Source organism: Rhinichthys klamathensis, unplaced genomic scaffold (assembly GCF_029890125.1).
Source record: "Rhinichthys klamathensis goyatoka isolate OS25496 unplaced genomic scaffold, OSU_Roscu_1.1 h1tg000391l_1, whole genome shotgun sequence".
NCBI lineage: Eukaryota > Metazoa > Chordata > Actinopteri > Cypriniformes > Leuciscidae > Rhinichthys > Rhinichthys klamathensis.
Genome location: NW_026606894.1, coordinates 3,312,184 through 3,334,070, shown reverse-complemented (window position 1 = coordinate 3,334,070; position 21,887 = coordinate 3,312,184). Strand labels below are relative to the sequence as shown.

The 21,887-nt window shown below is 39.2% G+C and overlaps 1 protein-coding gene across 4 annotated transcripts in view; it reads left to right on the top strand.

Moving 5' to 3' along the window:
* large2 (LARGE xylosyl- and glucuronyltransferase 2) overlaps window positions 1-19,008 on the top strand; it is a 72,491-nt gene extending 53,483 nt beyond the window's left edge. For 3 of the 4 annotated variants that reach the window (XM_056234305.1, XM_056234307.1, XM_056234308.1), the window contains 14 exons: window positions 2,749-2,937; window positions 7,656-7,945; window positions 8,407-8,489; window positions 9,177-9,300; window positions 10,576-10,747; window positions 10,824-10,928; window positions 12,142-12,254; window positions 12,420-12,545; window positions 12,826-12,981; window positions 13,816-13,979; window positions 15,169-15,447; window positions 15,548-15,694; window positions 17,833-18,028; window positions 18,115-19,008. In XM_056234305.1, the coding sequence (XP_056090280.1) occupies window positions 2,838-2,937; window positions 7,656-7,945; window positions 8,407-8,489; window positions 9,177-9,300; window positions 10,576-10,747; window positions 10,824-10,928; window positions 12,142-12,254; window positions 12,420-12,545; window positions 12,826-12,981; window positions 13,816-13,979; window positions 15,169-15,447; window positions 15,548-15,694; window positions 17,833-18,028; window positions 18,115-18,312 (2,253 nt within the window). In that variant the 5' untranslated portion in view covers window positions 2,749-2,837 and the 3' untranslated portion in view covers window positions 18,313-19,008. The remainder of the gene's footprint in view (window positions 1-2,748; window positions 2,938-7,655; window positions 7,946-8,406; window positions 8,490-9,176; window positions 9,301-10,575; window positions 10,748-10,823; window positions 10,929-12,141; window positions 12,255-12,419; window positions 12,546-12,825; window positions 12,982-13,815; window positions 13,980-15,168; window positions 15,448-15,547; window positions 15,695-17,832; window positions 18,029-18,114) is intronic. The other variant, XM_056234306.1, reaches the window with a different exon arrangement.
* Window positions 19,009-21,887: the final 2,879 nt, after the last annotated feature.

Genomic DNA, 21,887 nt, shown 5'->3' with positions numbered 1-21,887 from the left:
TCTATCTATCTATCTATCTGTCTGTCTGTCTGTCTGTCTGTCTGTCTGTCTGTCTGTCTGTCTCTATCTGTCTGTCTGTCTGTCTGTCTCTATCTATCTATCTATCTATATATCTGTATATTATATATTATATTATATCTATCTATTTCTAAATTATTTCTTTATGTGTTTATTTATTTGTTGTTTACTGTCAGCATCCAATCTAGTTTCCTACAGGCGTGCTTCTAATTATACAGAAGCATGATTAATTAAGCTCATAATAAAACAAAGACGATTTTGTCTCTCTTACAGTTCTCCTTTCTCCCACTCCATCTCCCTCTTTCTCTTTTTTTCTGTCGTTAATCTGCGTCTGCCGGGGTGATGGAGAGCCTCCCACGGCTCGCTCTTTAATTAAGAGTGGTGTAAACAACAATGGCTGTCGTGTAGCCCACGTGGCGTGAACACAGACATGAATGCGTGCCGTAAAGCGGCTTGCAGAGAGGCTTTCAGAGAGTTAGTCTGGACCTGCCAAAAGCCAGGAGTTTTAGTTAGGCCGGGGGCCTGTCATGCTTTTAATGCAGACACAATGCTGAACGAGGTGGGAAAACAACATAGGATCGATATTTATTATTATACCAATATCTGCCATACTGGCACTTTTATATGGCGGCTGAATGCAATATATATTTGTCATTCCTGTGATGTATAATCAGATTGTCTGCACTGATTTTTGGGAATAAATTCTGTGGAATGCTTTTTGAATATGATCAAATTTGCTGAAAGTATTACACTTTTATTGGTAGCTCATGAACCTAAGTATTTAAAGGTGCAGTGTGCTATTTTTTATGATAAAATGCTTTCTCCTATCTCACTTACTGTAATATGAAGAGACAACTATAAACATGCCATTCATAGATTTATTTACAAAAGTGTAAATACTGCAACTCTGGGGCTAACCAAACATTGTTCTAAATCAAGGATCAACTGAAATCTGCTCACATATGTGAAGGCTATTGAATCATTGAGGGTAAACATCATATTATGAGAATTTGCATTACTTTACGGAAAACTTACAAGCCTGTCGGTCAACATCGGGCAGTGGTTGAGCATCCGTCAGCTCAGTTTTTTACGGTGTGTTCCGCACCGTCGGCACTAGTCAGACCTCGTCTGTGGCTTTTTAGCTGATGGAGCATGTTGAATCTGCGTTGGGCAGACTGATGACAGTGAGACAGATCACTCTTATTGACTCTTCAGCTTAACGAACCAGTGCACGAGAAGAAAAGCAAAAGTGATGATTGTACGTGCTGGTTGGCCGTTGGCTATAGTCATTGCGAGGGCAACTTTTTGGCTGAGAAGCATGCGACGCGATGTGTTTAGGTTCTGCCATATATTACTCACTCTCATGTCGTTCCAAACCCATATAACTTTCACTCATCTTCGAAACACAAATGAAGGTGTTTTAATGTCCCTCAATTGAAAGTCTATACACCCAAAACTGATCGTAAAATAAATCAATACCAATCAAGCGGTTTGATCCAATGCTGCATGTGTTCCAAATCGCCCCCATACCATCGGTCTATTCCCTACATTACCCCACTAAAATAGTCCACTTGAATGAGTGAATGAAAACGAGTGAGTGAATTCAGACACTGAATGCGGTGGAAGGGCTGCTGCTTTTGCATATTTTGTGCTTGCTGAATAATAATCATTTGAAACTTAGCAAACTAGCAGCTCCAGTAGTAAAATGAAAAGATGTATCTTGAAGTCTGTAATGGAAACTAGCATGTATAAACCTTTCTAAACAATTTGATAATCAATTAAAAAGGAATTTATACCTGTATGATATTACGCTGTACCCACATTGGACTAAAATGGATGGATGGATGATTCAGCTGCGGGAGCCATCTTCTGGTCAGATGTGGAAATTAATTTGACGCACGACCCTCACAGTGCATTATGGGTATTCTTTAGACGTTGAGCAGACATCGGTTGTACACTCGTTATTGCGATGCCTTCTGGGATTGAATGAGTGCACTTGATACGTCCACTATGGTTTTGGACACCACTAAAATGGCTGTCCCATCAAATAGTGCCCTGTATAGGGGGGGATTTCGGACACAGCCCAGGTTTTATGAAGAGACACAGTCACTTTATATAACGAACAGATTTAATTTAGGCTTTTTTGCATGTATAAACATTGATCAACTCACATGGATATAGCGCTTACATATGCTACGATCTTTTTATAATAATATAGGTAATATATATAATAATAATAATATTTCATTAAAAATATATTCATTTGTCTTCCAAAGATGAACAAACGCCTTATTTGTTTGGAACGGCATGAGGGCGAGTAAATGATGACAGAATTTTCATTTTTGGATGAACTATCCCTTTAAGAAGAAATGGTGCAACCGAATAAAGTACAAAGTTATCCTCAAACTAGCTAGTAGCTAAGCCTGTCACCTGGACTTGGACTTCACATTGTATAGTTGTAAGAACTAATATAATATATAGCACAAAATGACTGACAGGCTTTCTTAGCTTACAGATTGGTCCCCTGCCAAGTCTAGAGCTGTCACGTACGCCTATGTCAGTGATATCTGTCAGGTAGTGGGGACATTTTATGCATGGTACTCCTAAAAATGTAGAAACCAACATGCAAGGGGCAGTGGATGTGTAGAGCTCTATGATCGACAGGTCAGATTCTGCCATGGGCCTGTGCATTACTAACAAATTACCTCTCTCTTTCTCTCTCTCCTCCAGAAGAAAGGATGCTGCAGGAGACCAGTGTGAGAGTAAGCCCAACCTGATCTCTCCGTCCACTCCCCTGCCCAGTCCTCCACAATCCCAGGATGCTCTGCCCCTGCCGAGGGAAGCTGAAGTTGCTGGTGGTGTCTCTGAGTTTCGTCATCCTGTTCACCTGGCTTTACCTGCTCGTGGGGAACTCGGAAAGTGAGTATCAAGGCACTTATCATCAGATCTTCCGATTTCTGGAAAGAAGCGATCTCTATGATGCCCATTTTCTGTTTTCTGATGTAAAGGCTGGATCGACAAAGAGTTTTCCCCTTTAAGCTGGGTTGACTTGGGTGTTGAGACTGTCAGTCAGTATTATCTCGGTCTGTGTGCTAAAATCCTCATCTGATGGGTCTGTCATCCTCAGAGATGCACAATAACACTGCGGAGTGCTGATAACAGAACCGATCTGCAGCCAGATCTCAGAAAGCCAATCATTATAAAAGCTCGTTTCTCCTGCACTCGATCTGGCACGTGAATATATCTATCTCTATCTGCGATAATGAGAAAGATCCCACGTATGCACACATTGGCGTATGCGGTGCACAGAAATGGAGATTATCAAAACATCAGAGTCAAACATATTCATAAGACTGAAAGAGTTTGAGAAGACTTGTCAGTTCCTCTAAAAAATCCCGCCAGAGATGTATTTCTGCACCAGTTTGTGGGTCATTCTTTGAAACGATTTTAAACATTCTTTTGAAGAATGCCTTGAAGTGTTAATAAATTGCACTGAATTGTTCCATATCAAGTTGAATTAATATTTAAGCAGTAAAGTATGAGTGCCTGAAACCCCTTCAGCTGTGACTGTATTCACAATAAAACATGGCCTGTACAAAAGTGGCACTTTTCAAAGTGGTACAATAAGCACTACTTATGAAATATATTAAAGGTGGGGTATGTGATTTTCTTTTTTGACCATTTTTTCAAAATCACTTGAAATCCTATTCCTAACCCACTTACAGCCACTGAGTTAGAAGCACTGAAAGCGCTCGAAAAACTCCAGCCAATCATTTCCAAGACCACCTAGAATCATTGGACAGTCAGTGTACAATCAAACGGTCGTACCATCCCCCCTCCCCCTCGCGCGTGTCCCCTTCGTGCGCATACTCAAAGCTCGTGACGCAGTCACAGTAAGTGCAAGTCTCCCCGGTACAGAGAGAGAGAGAGTGCAATCTCGCGCATCTGACATCTGATGCATGATTGCGCGTCCATGTTTCTTCGAATGGGTGGAGGCAGGGCCAGGGTTGGAGGAAAGAAGGTAGGACCTTTTGAGTTGTGTATTTTCAAAATCTGCCGGCCTTTTTGCAAATCCCATACCCTACCTTTAAAGGGTTAGTTCACCCAAAAATGAAAATTCTGTTAGTAATTACTCACCCTCATGTTGTTCCAACCCCGTAAGACTTTCGTTCATTTTCGGAACAGTGTCAATCAGTGACTACAGTGGCTCAATCTTAAAGTAACAACAGATAACTTTTGCTCTCGGGGTCCCCCTACAGTTGGGAAACAGTATTGTCCTCTACTACTGTCGTAAACTCTGTCATCCTACATGCACGTGCAATTGTTGACAACCATGATAGCCCTGAACACTGTAGGAGGAGGTCACATGCAGGTGTTCTGCTTGCGTCACGTGTGAAATGTCTTCATCCCAGGTACAGTGGCATATATTTCAGCATGTCATATGAATATAATTTCATGGGTTTTATTTTTTTTCTAACGACAAATGATCGCGATGCTCACGTTTACAAGCCAGCGTCATTATAGTAGCCTAGTCTATTGGTTACCGTTTGACTAAATCTATATGATACTTCAATGCAATGTTTGAGTGGTTGATAATAACCATATATCGTCAATATTATAATATCAAGCTACCATAAATGAATCTGCAAATTTTACAAATCGATTTGCATTATAGCTTGAGGCAAGACAAATAAACAAATATCACAGACATGTTAGGTATCCTAAAATATGATTTTATTAATAATCTTCCTCCTTTCTTTGTACATGTTGAGTAGACTACACTTTTTAGGTCAAACATTTGCTATTTGCATTTCATCGATTGCAAAGTTCAAATCAGAACGAGAATACTAGCGATAGCTAACCATCAAAAACTAGAATATCGTTTACTAGCTACCAGATTGATAATTCGCTACTACTCTAGCGAATTAGAGAGGTTAGAGAGAGGCATTCTTTTTTCGATGGGGGGTTTGATGCTCCCTGCACACGCAAGGTCTCTCGCTCGCTTTCTCTCTCTGCCGTCCGCGCGCGTTGGAGCACAGTCTCTGTCTCGCGTGCGCGCTCGCTCTAGATTCCGGGAGATTTTAACTAATTTGCGGTATAACTTGTCGATCACGAGTGGCTCAACAGGTAGAGATCTATAGATAAACTCATCTTTCAGGCATTTGACCGACCGGGTTGACAATTTAGCGTGAGAAACCGGGGGTGTGGCGTGTGAGCGTGTGAAACCAATCAAATGCGGGTGTCTCACGGCCAATGCGTGAGAGTTGGCAGCTCTGCAATGTTGATCCTCGTTCTGCCTTTAACGCGATCACTTTCTCTTTTTCTCTTTTTGCTTTGCTCCGATAAAACCTTTGCTTTCTTGTTTTTCTGTGCTGCTTCGGCCATGACTATAACAATTGGCTCGCAAGTCCGATTTTAAGGAAGTGGGGGTGGTGGTGGAAGTGACGTATATGCCGTAAAGCAGTCGAATTTTGTAGTTCTCTTTGTTCGCCGGTTACTACCCGAAACCCGAAGTTTAAAAGTACGATTAAAAACGCTACAGACCCCGTCAGGCTATGGCAGACGTGTCATTCAACCTATTGTAAGTCGATGTACCATCACAAGAGACTTGGAAATATATTATGAAGGTTGAAAAGTTACCTGTTGTTACTTTAAGTTTATCAAGCGACGAGAATACTTTTTGTGCGCAAAAAACAAACATAAAGAACGACTTTATTCAACTACTCTGTAAGGCCGTGATATTTCACGTAGTGAAACTACGCAAAGCTTCTAGGTTGCACGTCACACGTAGGCTCACTATTGGCCGACGCTGGTCATGTGTGTGATGCGTGACGTACAACCTAGAAGCTTTGCGTAGTTTCACTACGTGAAATATCACGGCCGTACAGAGAAGGAGATGAATATTTGAATAATGTCGTCATTTTTGTTTGTTTTTTGCGCACAAAAAGTATTCTCGTCGCTTGATAAACTTAAGGTTGAGCCACTGTAGTCACTCGGACTATTTTAACGATGTCTTTCATAACTTTTGGGCCGGCCAGTTTTAATCCCTTAAGAAGCCTATGGAGGAGTGAGACAGCTCTCAGATTTAATCAAAAATATCTTAATTCGTGTTCCGAAGATTAACGAAGGTCTTACGGGGTTGGAACAACATGAGGGTGAGTAATTAATGACAGAATTTTCATTTTTGGGTGAACTAACCCTTTAAGAAAACACATTATCATTTAAAGGTTTATTTTTATTCAAAAGTGGCATCCTCACGCTATAACAGGGACCTAAAATATTTATTTCAAGTGCTCCCTGTGATTTAAGTTAATATTTCTGTTATTTAAATGTATAAACTACGTAACTTTTGTCCCTCTAGTGGTTAAACAAAACTGCATGTATTTTGTGGAAGAACATTGTTTTGGTTGTGCTTCGGCTCTGCGTGACTGTTCGAAATAATATGACCCTTCACAATATCTGTTCAATAAAATACCTTACTCACCTGTCGAGTAATAAAAACGCCATCTCCGCGTGGCTTTTACAACATTTCAAATCCCTCAGTTCTCGTCATCTTCAAAAAGTCAATGTTGATTCTGGTTTTTTTACGAGCTCGGTCACCTTCTCTTTTTTGCAAGCAGAAGCTCCTCTGTTCTGTGTTTTTTTTTTTTTTTTTTTTTACTTCTACTTCTGGAATCAAAAAATAAATCGTGGTGCATTAATTTAATATATATCAATAGTATGTCAAATAGTGTGTTGGGGAGCATTCAAGTCAAAAGGCTGAGAACTGCTGCACCTCATGGTGCTTTATGGAAGATGAAATTTATAGATATAAAAAATATATATATAATCCTTTTCAATTTTCAACTCTGTACAAAACAAAATCTTTGTAACAGGATTGACATTTTAAAAAGGATTTATTTACTTGCAGAGTTCACTTCCTGCCATTTTTCATGTTTTTAAAATAGTACATTTCGTATAATAACCTTATAATGACAGATTATATACTGTAGTTTTTGGAGTGCTCATAAAAGCATGAAATGGACTTTTCTCCACCTGCTGCCTTTTGACATCACAGCTGATGGTGGTGAAGCGACTGTGTGTGTTATTGTGGTGTTGTCAGTCAATCACTTTCCTGCGGCTCTAGAGTCATTAATCACATGCCATTTACGGCTCAGGTGATTGGCTCAAAGCAACCTGGTTGCAGAAGTGAGCAAAATGCACATACTTCCAGGTTTTCTCTACCCAACTGCCTGAGATGAATGTGAATGCTAATGGATAATGGATAATGGATGAAAGATGACATGGTTACACTAAGTAAGACCCAACTCTGGTTAACAGGGATGAGTGATCTGCACTCGCTTATACATGAGCGCAATGCAAGAAAATCCATCAAATTGTTCTGATAAATTCAATGCCTGTTACTTTGTTCTCCCTGATCACATCCAATTTGCTGCTACTTTAATCATTCCAGCAGAGAGCAATGTGTAGATTGAGATACTCTGGGAGTCTGTCTTAAATCTGAATGACATTCACGTATAGTGTCTCTCTGCAAATTCACCTCAAGCTTCCTATTTCCTTACCTCTCATCCATCCATCTCTGGGGTGTAATCTGTCAAGATCACTCGAATGAAATGAAATCTGTTGTGCCGTATCAGACGGGCGTTCCCTGCTCCTCTCCGCATGCTTGGTGGAATCTACAGAAGCACGGCTGCTGGAACGGGATGTCCTGGCATCGCGGGTTCGAGAGGTGGAGGAAGAGAACCGGCAGATCCGACTCCAGCTGAGCCAATCGCAGGGCCTGGCTGCCCAGCCTGCCGAGGGTAACTATGGCAACCAGCAGTGGGTGGCATCGGCAGACACCGGTCCAGAGGACGTGGAGAACACAGCAGAGGAACGGGCCAATCACAGCGAGTGTTCTCGCTCGCCCACCGCGGAGAAGTGTGAGGTTAGATGGCATATTACATCCTGTCAGATGTGAGAATAAATAAAGGAACATACGGCGGCCCCAAAAAGTATTTCGACACTTGCGTGAGACAAAAAAAAAAGAAACGTAAACAAAGGAATTTTCAAGCAAAAGCAGGTTTGATAAGTTGAAATATGGCCCTAAATGAAGAGATTTCATATATCGAATTAAATATCACCTCAACACCAATTGGTTAAAACTAATAGAAAAAAAGGATCAAAAAAAGTAAAGTTAGTTCTGGCATCATCATGGTAGTTTGATGTTTTGTATTTATTGCAATTTATAGTGTGGCATAATGTGTCCAGATTCTTTCTGGAGGGGCCGCAGCATATTAGAAGCTGTTTAAAGTCTACACAGACCACATAATGCATCTCAAGAAAACCTTAACAATGCTGAAATTCTTCAATCCAATCTGAAACGTTGGCTCTTCTCTTCACGCACAGCTGATTCACGTGGCATGTGTATGTGCGGGTCACAACGCCAGTCGGGACGTGGTCACTCTGGTCAAATCCATCCTGTTCCACAGGTAAGAAACAAGGACAGCGATATTAATAGTAAATACATGGTATATTGTGTGGTAAAAGAGTTATGTTGTGCATATGCAGTATTAAAGAACAACAACTGGGATTTAGCTATTCTCCTGTAGATTTTATAATTTTATTTAACATGTATTCAGTTGGCCTGAAATTAAATGTCACAGTTTCACTGTTTAAGCCATAAATACTGTGAAGTACACATATTGTCACATATTTTGTCTGTAAAGTTCATATATTGTCACACCACAGGATCATTCGGTTTCACTTCAACACATTCTGTGGACTATAAGTAATGTACTACATGTCTACTAATTCTCATTAGAGTGTTAGTAGAGTATTAGTAGACTGGTAGGGTTCTGGTAAGTTGACATGTAGTTGCAAAGTATCTTATAGTCAGAATGTCTGTTGGAGGACATTCAAAATAAAGAGTTATCAGATGTTAAGCAGACCCTCTACTTATAAACTAATGAGAGTTAGCTGACATGCAGTTTCAAAGTTGCTTATTTTCAACAGAATGTTCAAAAGGGACCATCAAAATAAAGTGTTACCAGACAAAATATCATCAAAAATGGTGAAAACTTAAAAACAAAAAATGGTGACCATTTACTGCACCTAAAATATAGACTTTACCTTATGCATTCAAATAAAACTTAACATGTCAACATCTCCCTTTTCAGGAGAAACCCACTGCACTTTCATTTCATCACAGACACAGTGGCCAATCAGATCCTCAGCACTCTGTTCCAGTCATGGATGGTACCGTCCGTACAAGTCAGCTTCTATGACGCTGATGAACTCAAAGTAAGGACCTGCCTCATAATGCTCCCATGACACCCCTGCCAGTAGCCACCCTTGCCCTTTGACCCAGAGATAATGACCATGTCACAGAGCATCAGTACAGAGTCATGAGTAGCGATAGTTTTGATCCGAAGCAGGCGGCGAATGACAAGTCTGAAGAATTATGCCGATCACAATCCTCCATGAGCTCATTCAGGCACAAACAACTGGAATGAAATACGTGTCACATGTGCTTATGGATTGTAATGAGGGGGCAAAGGTCCCCTTGGGACAGTACGGCATGTCTGTGATAGGGGAAACATTGAGCTTGTTGTTTACACTCCAGCGATCTCAGGAGCTTTCACTCTCTGAGAACTCTTGCACGCTCCAGAGGGAGTCGAAAGCATAGAATTATTCATTTCTGTTCATATATTTAAACTGACAGTGTGACTCTTTTTTCTACGACTTGGCATGCAAGTGCTTCCTTTGCTGTGGCGTTGAATTATTCACTGTCTGTTTGTGATTTTTTTTTTTTTTTATGCAGTGCACGTTACGCTGAAAGAGCGAAGTGACAATCAAAGAGCTTGCCTCCTCTTCACACACATGTGCGCGCACATATTCTAGGAGAGCGCATTCTAGTTTACATTACACTGCACACTCAAGGACACTCACATGAATGGATACACACACTCACATGCACAATAACACGAACACGGCCTTTCTTGTCCTGTTTTGTGCTTTCGTTCTCCTCCCGGACTGAGTTCACCTCTGATTGTCAGCTGTTTGGCTCGGAGCCGTCTCTAATCACGCGGATTTTACATCCTGTGTCTCTGCTGTGCATAGAGACCTCTTTGCTCTCCTGAGTATATGAAAGCTAAGCTGCAGGAAATCTAGTCTTTTTCAATCAACCCCTCTCCGGCAGATTATTATTAAACCTGAGCTCAGGTCATTAAGGATGTATGCTGAAAAGATGAAGCACACAATAAGAACTGTAGAGGGTTATTTCCACGAGTGCAGATGATGCTATAACCGCAGAATACAGTTCAGAGGAAAACATGGAGCAGACAATGAGCTCTAGTGGGTGATGGTGAACACATGCAGGGTTGAGATAGAGCTGGTTGATTTTATTGAAGTTTTCAGTAAAGAAGGTTTTGAATTCTCTAGGTAAAAAATGAATGAGAAAAATACTTTTGGGTATGAGAAAAAAAAAAGTTGGGTAGTCACTGTCATGCTCTTTTGCTGGTTTCTCACAGATGTCTCTCTCTCTCTCTCTCTCTCACATTCTCTTGCTATGAATAGTCAGAGGTGTCGTGGATACCAAACAAACACTATTCAGGAATTTATGGCCTGATGAAGCTCACTCTCACCAAAGCTCTGCCATCCAACCTTTCAAAAGTCATCGTCCTCGATACAGACATCACCTTCGCCACTGATATCGCCGAGCTGTGGGCCATCTTCCGGAAGTTCACAGGTAATCAGTCACTGTCCTTCACGAATCCTATAAAGCATCGGGACAGTGAAATTTAACCCTGATGTTGTGATTGCAGAGAAACAGGTGATTGGTCTGGTGGAGAATCAGAGTGATTGGTACCTCGGTAATCTGTGGAAAAATCACAAACCCTGGCCAGCCCTCGGGCGGGGGTTTAACACAGGTACGGACACCAGCTTCCATCTCGGCTCCGCTCATCAACCTTCACTGTGTTCCAAACAGCATAAATGTTTGCTGTCTTTGTAACTGGTTATTGACAGTGGAATTACTTCACAAACACAAATTAGTTTGATATGCGAGTCAAATAAATGAAAAAATTAAAGAGGAAAAGGGGTTAAAGGTAGGGTAGGCAATTTCAGAGAGGCTAGCAATAGCAAGCTAGCTTCGAGAGCATAAGATCCCACCCTCCCTTTCAGAGCGTCTCCAAAGCCACGCCTCCTCCAAAACACATATTATGAGGTGAAATATTATTACAATTCATTTAAAATAACTGTTTTTCTATTTTAAAAAGCTGAATTTTCAGCATCGTTACTCCAGTCTTCAGCGTCACATGATCCTTCAGAAATCACCATAATATGCTGATTCACTGCTCAATTATTAATTAATATTGGTGCTCAGTTGTAAATAACGTTTGTTATTATTATTAATGTTGAGAAGAGTTTTTGCAGCTTAATGTTTTTGTTGAAACCGGGATTCATTTGTTTCAGAATTCTTTGATGAATAGAAAGATCAAAAGAACAGTATTTATTTGAAATTAAAATCTTTTGTAACTTTCCATCAATTTAATGCTGAATATTTATTTTTAACTTTCTCATGAAGTAGCACAACATTCAACATAATAATAAGATATGTTTCTTGAGCAGCAAATCAGCATATTTGAATGATTTCTGAAGGATCATGTGACACTGAAGACTAGAGTAATGATGCTGAACATGCATCTTTGCATCACAGGAATAAATTACATTTTAAAATATATTAAAATAGTAAACCGTTATCTCAAATTGTAATAATATTTCACAATATAACTGTTTTACTGTATTTTTTATCAAATAAATGCTGCCTTGGAGAGCAGAAGAGACTTCTTTCAAAACTTTTGACTGGTAGTGTATATATAATATTTAATTAGTTAATTAATTTCTCTTTAAAGTATTTACCCCTTTTTGGAAGGGGTTATTCATCGGGTGTGATCAAGTATAAAGATCAAATTTACATACATTGAGCCTGTGTGTAGCCTTCGCAGGAATGAGCACACCGGGATGATCACTTCTAAATGGAGCACACTGCTTATGTCACATTTCATTTCAGTATAAATAAAATGGAGCATAGTTTGCACCAGGGTCCATTTGTCAACAGGTGTTTCTTTTTTGGGGCTCCAGGTGTGATTTTACTCTACCTTGAGAGACTGCGCAGGATTGGCTGGGAACAGATGTGGAGACTGACGGCAGAGAGAGAGCTAATGAGCATGCTTTCAACATCCCTGGCAGACCAGGTCCATGTCCTTCATGAACAATACAAAAACACTTCATAAGAAGGATTTATATCATAGGTCCTATGAGATTGTGCTTTGCGCAACAGTAGTCTAAATGATGATGAAACCATTGCTGAATATTGTTGTGTAATGCAACAAAAATGTTATTGTTTTATGTCTTCACAGGATATATTCAACGCGTTCATAAAGCAGAACCCGGTTCTGGTGCATCAGCTTCCGTGCTTCTGGAACGTCCAGTTATCGGATCACACTCGCTCTGAACAGTGCTACACTGAGGTGTCGGATCTAAAGGTAACTATATTGGGTGAATGTTTAGGTATTCTGGGTATAACCGACCAAACTGACCCAAAGGAATTAAGAATAACGAGTTGTTCAAAGTAAAAAGGGGCCCTGTAACTGCTTCGAGCTTTGCTTTAATCATTGCCAAATTTATTGTGTTTGTTTTACAAATTGTCTCTAATGCAAATGTTCACCCAACCGTCACATTCATTTCCTGTCAAACTTCCATTTTAGTATGGAAATTATGTCTTTGAAGTTGTTTATTGCTCAGTTTTATTACTTCCTCCTGCAGGTCATTCACTGGAACTCTCCTAAAAAGCTGAGGGTAAAAAACAAGCATGTGGAATTTTTCCGTAATCTTTACTTGACATTCCTGGAGTACGATGGGAATCTTCTCCGACGAGAACTCTTCGGCTGTCCCAGTCAAGCCAGCTCAGAGAGCACAGTGGTGAGTTACTTAAGTAGTTTGTTATGCAGTATTATGCAAATATCTTCTTTTTTTCTTTTTTGGAATAGCATGTAGATAATGTTTCTATTACCTGACAAATAGCACTGAAATCCATGATACAATTGGTATTGGACCGACATTTTAGAGTGGCCTTTTATTGTGGCCAGCCTAAGGCACACCTGTGCAATAATCATGCTGTCTAAACAGCATCTTGATATACCACACCTGTGAGGTGGATGGATTATCTCGGCAAAGGAGAAGTGCTCACTAACACAGATTTAGACAGATTTGTGAACAATATTTGAGAGAAATAGGCCTTTTGTGTACATAGAAAAAGTTTTAGATCTTTGAGTTCAGCTCATGAAAAATGGGGGCAAAAACAAAAGTGTTGCGTTTATAATTTTGTGCAGTATATTTTACAGACCGATCGGTGTATGACATCGAAACCATACAAGCTTTATTTACGAAATAATTACGAAATGGCGTGAACACAGCAAGACAGAGCCTAGTTTATAGTAAATACTACATGGCATGAACGCGGGCTGGGTTTTAAAAAGATAGGGCGTGTCTTTAGCACCCTAAAGCAGCAGATAGCAATACTTATATCTTAAGAGAACATGAAGACTTAAAAGAAACAGAAACAAGGGATTTTATAGTCTTAAGCTGGATCATTCTTAATAAGTAATGAATCCCCATGTCTAAAAGCAGCTCGGCCTTGGATTTGGACATGGAAAAACAGTATTGTAAAGTTGCAAAGGATAACATGACCAAAGCCCGCTTGATGTTTCCTCCTCAGCACAGCTGATAAAGCGTTTTATTATCATTTCTTTTCAGCTTCAGCAAGCACTAGAGGAGCTAGATGAGGACGACCAGTGCTATGATTTTCGGAGGGAGCGAATCATGGTGCACAGGGTGCATCTGTACTTCCTGCAGTATGAATACACACCTACAGATGATGGCACGGACATCACGCTGGTCGCACAGCTCTCTATGGACAGGTGAGGATGACAGACTGTCTGAACGAATCTGCAAACACATTTGGGCCACTCATGCCAATGCAATTTAATTACTGAAGTGTCATTTCGTGTTTAATGAACCCTGTGCAACACTTTGATTGAAATGAAAAAAGATTACTGCAGCATTGCAAGTTAATAACATCTTCAAAACATGTTGAACTCTCGTGTTATTTTCAGATGGACTATTAGGGTTGCTGATTTAAAAAAAAAAAGGGAATTATTCATGCCATTGATCCATACATAAATGACCCTGGACCACAAAACCAGTCACATGGGTATATTTGTGGCAATAGCCAACAATAAATTGTATGGGTCAAAATGATCGAATATTCTTTTATGCCAAAAATCATTAGGATATTAAGTAAAGATCATGTTCCATGAAGATATTTTGTAAATGTCCTACTGTAAATATATATAAAAAAATATTTTTGTGAGTGGATGCAGCAAAAGATGATTTTCTCAATGTTTAGATTTTTTTACACCCTCAGATTCCAGATTTTCAAATAGTTGTATATTGGCCAAATATCCTAACAAACCATACATCAATGGAGGCTTATTTATTTAATTTAAAAAAATTGACCCTTGTGACTGGTTTTGTAGTCCAGGGTCACATATAATAATGCAATTTAATGTAAATGTAAACAATAGAAGGAAAATATTAGAAAAAAAGGAGGCCAAAAAATATAAAAGTGTTCAGGGTATACCAAAAAAAAGTACATATAATAATTATTGATAGCATATATTGCTATTTGTGATTAATTCAATTAACCGTTTGGCATGTCATGTATTTAATTTGATAAAAAAAAAATCATTTGAGGGAAGTTTGGTTTATGTGTTAAATGTATAATAGTTAGGAAAAGAATAGTCGTTTAATGCTCCCCACTGAGCTATTTAAAACAAAGTCAAGCTTGAATCCTCTGTTTTCCCATAAAGTAGTCCTGCCACTTTCACAAAGATGATTGTTATGCAGCACAGCAAGGTTGTTTGTGTTTGAAACAAGTATCAACTGGAATTGTTTGACGTAGAGAAGATCAGAACATACCATGCTAATAGCGAAAGCTTGCCCTGCAGGCTTGAAAAGTGTATCAAAAGAGCCTCTAATCTTGCCTCACTTTCGAAATTTGCCCAACTGCCCAAAATTTCACCAGAGACACCTTGTATTTGTCCACAGACTGCAGATGTTGGAGGCGATCTGTAAACACTGGGAAGGCCCCATTAGTTTGGCCCTCTACATGTCTGATGCCGAGGCTCAGCAGTTCCTGCGCTACGCTCAGGCGTCTGAAGTCCTCAAAAACCGCAAGAACGTGGGCTATCATATCGTTTACAAGGAGGGTCAGTTCTACCCTGTCAATCTGGTACGCAATGTGGCGCTCCACAATGTCAACACACCCTACGTTTTTCTGACTGATGTAGATTTTCTGCCCATGTACGGCCTCTACGATTACCTCAGGTAAGACTCAGGGCTGTCAGTTTGTTAGGGATAATCTTTTAATATAATGGGTACATTTCTGTTAATCATCTGTTTTTATTTTTGTACTTTTCCCACGTAGAAGAAGCATAGTCCAACTGGACATGGCCAATACCAAGAAGGCTCTGGTTGTGCCGGCCTTTGAGACGTTGAGATATCGCCTTTCCTTCCCTAAATCCAAGGCCGAGCTGCTGTCTATGCTGGACATGGGGACTCTCTACACCTTCAGGTAGCATTCAAAATAATCATATCTCAAGGAAGTTCATAATTAATATTAGGGTCGATATATAAACTACCGGTGTATAAACCTATTCCCATTAGACACGATACTTGAAAATAAATTCCAGCACAGCGCTACACCAACTATAATGAAATGACCCTTCACAATAGATAATGCTTTCTTATGAACTCTGTTAGAGAGCTACATATGGTAATTTATCTGTTCAATAAAATACCTTACTCACCCTTTGAGTAATAAAAACGCCATCTCCGCATCAGTTTTACATTTTAAATCCCTCACCATCTCCGAAAGGCCAATGTAGATTCTTGTTTTATTACGAGCTCAGTCACCTTCTCTTTGCAAGCAGAAGCTCCTCTGTTCTGCGTTTTTTTTTTTTTTTTTTTTTTTTTTTTTAAGGTGATTTTCTTACACATTGAGTGTACATAGCTTAATAGTTTCAAAATATTCATAAATACTAGTTTTTGGGCAGTCATACCATATGACATTTTTCAACCTGTTCTAACTTCGCTTTGTCATTTAAAGGTCAACTTATCTGATATTTTAAAAGACTTATCCAGTGGAACACTTAATCAGTGTTGAATTTAAAAAAATAAATAATTAATGATTATGATAAACACCTTAAGATTTGACTTGCTTCTTTAATTGGGCTTTTTTCTTGATTATAATATCGGGACTGTATCACTCCAAAAATATCAAAATGAATTTTAATCCAAAAATTAAAATTAGGAGAATAGCAGGAACGGCTAATCATTAAAATGTAAGTAAAATAAATATTTTTTTTTTAAATAAAACAACCAAAAATGAAACACTTTATATAAATTTTTTTTTACCTGCGTGTCATGTGACCATCAGCCACAAAACCATGAACATGTGAATGTATTGTTCAATTATTTCAATAGTAATTGAAAATCTTCAAGTACATTTTTTTAGATCAATGGGGTTCATCCGACAAAAAAAAAAAGTTTGTGAATCCCTGTTATAGATGATGATGTATGAAGATGATTAATTCTGAATGAATTAATAGGCCAAAAACGTGAGCACCACATCATTGGCCTGTTTTTAAAAGACCACGCATAATAGCTCATGCATTAGCACTAGGGGTGGAACGGTACACAGAAGTCACGGTTCGGTTCATACATCACGGTTCGGTACGATTTCGGTACAATGGAGTGAATAGCAAAACAAAAATGCAGAAGGCTTTTTTATAAATGTCTTAAGCCTTGTATTTTTTATATACGTTTTATTAATAAAGGCATAGAACCAGTTTATTTGTAGTGCAGTAGTTTTATATAATTAGTTTATTAATTAAATTATTAAAAAGACGAAAAGACCATGAGATATGTTTGGTAATTGTACCTGAATGAATTTAAAATTAATTTGCTATTTCAGATCAATATATTTGTTTTCCTTCATTTTAATTAACCCTAACTTTATTCTCATCTGAATGATAAATAATTGATTTCCGTATAAAATAATACTACCATTAAAAACTTTTGTTAACAGTTGTAGGTTACAGTTTGACATCAGTTTAGAGTGTGACAAAAGCACAATGTTGTGTTTTATTGCGAGTGTACACAAATATAAGTAAACAATTTGCCGTTTTAATGATGTTCTGTATGAAAAAAATGACGGAGTATGTTTTTATGTTTCCACTGTTCGATCGCCCGTGCCTCTCTCACACACACACTGTTCGATCGTGCGATTCGCGCCCGCGCCTCTCTCTCTCTCTCTCGCGCGCGCACGCACACACACACACTCTGTTCGATCGCGCGATTCGCGCCCGCGCCTCTCTCTGTCTCTCTCTCGCACACACACACACACTGTTCGATCGCGCGATTCGCACCCGCGCCTCTCTCTGTCTCTCTCTCTCTCGCACACACACACACACTCCAGCATTGCAATCTTGATCGCAGCCTGTTCATTGCTGCGTTCACAGTCACACCAAAAGCGAATAGAGCGAAATTTATCGCTATTTAAGAGGTTTTTTTATTCGTACCGTGTATTCTCTGTGCAAATTCTTGCACCGAACCGTGACGCCCGTACCGTTTCGGTTCAATACGAATACATGTACCGTTCCACCCCTAATTAGCACTAGTTCATGCCTGTATTACTTTCCTGAAATGTAGGTATCATGTCTGGACAAAGGGTCATGCTCCAACCAATTACGCCAAATGGAGGACAGCCACAACGCCATACAAGGTGGAATGGGAGGCAGACTTTGAGCCGTACGTCGTCGTGCGACGAGACTGTCCTGAGTACGACCAGAGATTCGTTGGCTTTGGCTGGAACAAAGTATCCCATATCATGGAGCTTGATGCTCAGGTAAGGTTTTAAAAAAAATTGGCGTGTTTCTTCCCCCAGTTCAAGTGTCCGGTGTCCCTAACCTGTCGCATTTCCTTGTTCCACAGGAGTATGATCTTATTGTGTTACCAAATGCCTTCATGATCCACATGCCCCACGCGCCCAGCTTTGACATCTCAAAGTTTCGCTCCAGTCCGAGTTACCGCTACTGCTTGACGACTCTGAAGGACGAGTTCCACCAAGACCTTTCTCGAAAGTACGGATCTGCTGCCCTCAAGTACCTCACAGCACAGAGGAACATCTGAAACCTGTCCTTTAGCACACAGGAGAATGGCTTGGTCTAGTCGTTTGAGGCTCAACAGCCAACATGCTGCCCTGATACATGTTACGGTGTGAAGAGGTACGAAGCTGCCCTGCTAAAATCAGAGCTTTAATCTTCTTTTTGATAAGTTATACAGCAGAGAACTGTGAAAACCAATGACATCAGCACCACAACCATCTCAGACTGGTGGCGAAAACTCGACCAAACATTTCAACTGCTAAAAAGCGCGAAAGGACACCGGTATACGTTTGTGACGACTCTTATAGTCTAAAATGAACGTCATTATAGAGACCTTTTTTGACAATCAGGGCTTTTTCTTCACTAAAGATCTCCGGCTAGTGATTCATGGCGCTACGCAAGCTTTGGACCTGGCTAAAACCATTCGAAGAAGTATCGATGGGCCGAAAAGGACAAGAAATGAATGAGCTTTCCAAAGACTCTTCTGCTGGACTGAAGTGTGAGGAGGCCATCAAGACAAGAGGGACATTTAAGCCTTATAATTTCCTTGTTATTTAAAATATTTAAAAGTATTTTTTTGTTTGTTTTTAACGAAGACAAAACAGTTTATGAACGACGACCTACAGCCTATGTATGTTTTACAATATAAAAAAAAGAAAATCATTCTTTTTTAATTTAGAAACACTGATTTGCTTGTAGCGAAAGAAGCTTGAATGCTTGATAAGGGAGTATTCTGTGTGGTTTCGAATGTTAGTCATTTATGATTCTGCTGAGAAATGATCAGAGCGTTATAACTGCTGCATTTATAACAAACGGCTTAAACATCCAGTGTCATAGTGTATGCCAGGACACTTTCTTGCTCTGAACTCACACCACGTTCTTCACTTTTAAAAGTTTGCACTACATACTGTTACTCAAAAATGACATTATCAACTATGATTATATGATAAATGATTATATGTACGTTTGCATTGAGATCCACTTAAGGGACCATAAAAAAACAGAGCATCCAAGTTTCTAAAGGACTAAATATTTGTTGTCGGTGATATAAAACACGTCCTGTCATTGAAAGCGATATTTATTGTGTGAAATGTCAGTCACGTTCTGGTCAGTCCTGAAATAATAATCCAATGTCCAATTCAACATCAGTCACTCAAGTTTTAAAGAAAAAATAACATTGGAAACCTGACAAGAAAGTTTGTATGATCTATTGTACCAGTGGCTGCTGTCGCAATGTTGTGTTCCATCTTTATAAAGTAACGCTCCTCCGGGTCATATTGAGTTCACCCCTCACATGCCCTTCCGCTCCATCAGACTGCAGATTTACGGTAAATACCCGTGCCTTTGCTGTGTTGCGAAAACTGGATATTGATTGTACTACTGTACGCATCAGCGGGGCCTGCAAGAAAACAGGTACTCTATTTATTATTGTTGACTTAAATCAATCATATTTTTCTATGTAGGGGACAAAGTGCTTTAAATAAATTCTCCCTGTTTCTATAGTTTGTCAAAGTTCTTGTGCTCTTTATTTTGCATTATTAGGCTGCTCTGTGGTTTTCACTGAAAGTTCCAGTTTTGAGTTGGTAAGACTCACTGGTGACTCATAGTTAGAAGGTCTACAATACAGGACAGTGCTGATAAGAAAAAGCATTACCTCGTCTCTTTCTCCATACTAATCTCACAAAGAAATGTGTTTGTGAAAGGAAATTTCATCCAAAAAATGAAATTCTGTCATCATTAACCTTCTTTTGTTCTTGTCTGTGCAACACAAAAGGGATTTTTTTTTTTTTTTTTTTTGAAGAATCTTCACACAGCTCTTTTTTATCCAACAACGGTTCATGGACCTGGGGACTCGTTTATAAAAGGTTGCGTAGGAACCGTCCTACATTTGATCTAAGATCATTTCTCAAATGTGCATACTCGTGATTCAAAGAAAACTAACACACGCACAAAAAAGTGCGTACACCCCTCTTCCAGATGTCAAATCTATTTCTGCATTATAGGCCATTTTATAGCTACACTCTAAAAAATGGTGGGTTGTTTCAACCCAAATTTGGGTCAAATATGGACAAACCCAAATGTTAGGCTAAAAATGTAATTTAAAATTTTAACCCAACTTCAACTTTCACTTTCAACTGTAAATTTTTTAATTACATTTTTAACCCAACATTTGGGTTTGTCCATATTTGACCCAAATTTGGGTTGAAACAACCCAGCATTTTTTAGAGTGTAACAAGCTAAAGTGCGTACGCCTGCTTAGAATCTGACATGGCATTAAGACCATTTTTATAAACCTGAACGTTGGCGTGGATTTTAGCGTACGCACGTTTTATAAACGAGGGCCCAGATCTGTGAATTTCCTAAACAAACATAAAAAAAAGAATGGTGCGTAATTGTATTGAATGTGCACTTAAAATCTAGTGCTTAAAATGTTAAAAGTATATAAAAAAGATAATATATACAAGTCTGGAATCATAATAAATAAAGTGGAAATAAAAAGGCCACTTAAAGGTGCCATGTGGAATGTCTGCCAAAAAATAAATTCATACTCCACATATTCCATACCAAATGGGGGCAGTATACCTCCAGAAAGTTGGCCTACTCTAGTCTGTTTTTTAGTTTCGGGTTGTTAATCTTCTAAAACCGTCAAATCGTCCGCTTTGTCCCGCCAAAGCCTATTTTGATCGGTGAGTGATGTAGAATATAATGACTGCTGCGCTTGACAGGGCTTATAACGAGCAGAGAGAGAGAGAGCGCCCCGGCCGCGCGCGCGCACTCTCACGTCTTCAAACAACACGAGCGCAGTCCTCCTGCTCTCTCTCTCCCTCGCGCATACTAATCAAATCAATTGACACGATAGTAAGACCGCAGTTAATTTGGAGATTTTTAGAGATTAGAGACTCAATGAACAACATCTCAACACTAAATTATAAAGGCCGGTCTCATTTAGACGCGATTGACATCAGGTTCAAGTACGCCCACAAGCCGTGCGAGTTATTCGTGTACTGCAGTTGGGCTGGTGGTTATGTATGTTGCCCGCATACCGCCTCCCATGGCCGAAACTGGTATTACGACACCAGTCGGGCCGGCGCTAGTAATTTAGCATGCTAATTTAGGTTTATATCTCGGCAGCACTATAACTTGTCAATTTTTTAATGACATCATTGCACTTATTTCTTCTCATTCTTTTGATGCGTGTAGCTTATTTTTTGGATAATTTTACCTCAATTTTTACATAGGGCACCTTTAAGTGCACTTTGTAATGACGTCAATTTAAAAGTTTTACTAATTAAAGCACACCTGGTAATGATTATAATTTCAACTGTAGTGTGTTTTTTAATAACATTTAAAGTTCATACATTTTAAGTACTAAATTGCAACAATTTTTTTCAATATAAATGCGTAACAAATATATTTAAATGCATGACATGCAAATTTATTATTATATTTCATTTACCATAAATTCTTGCCAGTACATCCAGCAGTAGAAGTTGCCAACTTAACACTCTAAACAATGCTGGGTTGTTTTAACCCAAATTTGGGTAAAATATGGACAAACCCAAATGTTGGGTTAAAAATGTCATTTCAAATTTTAACCCA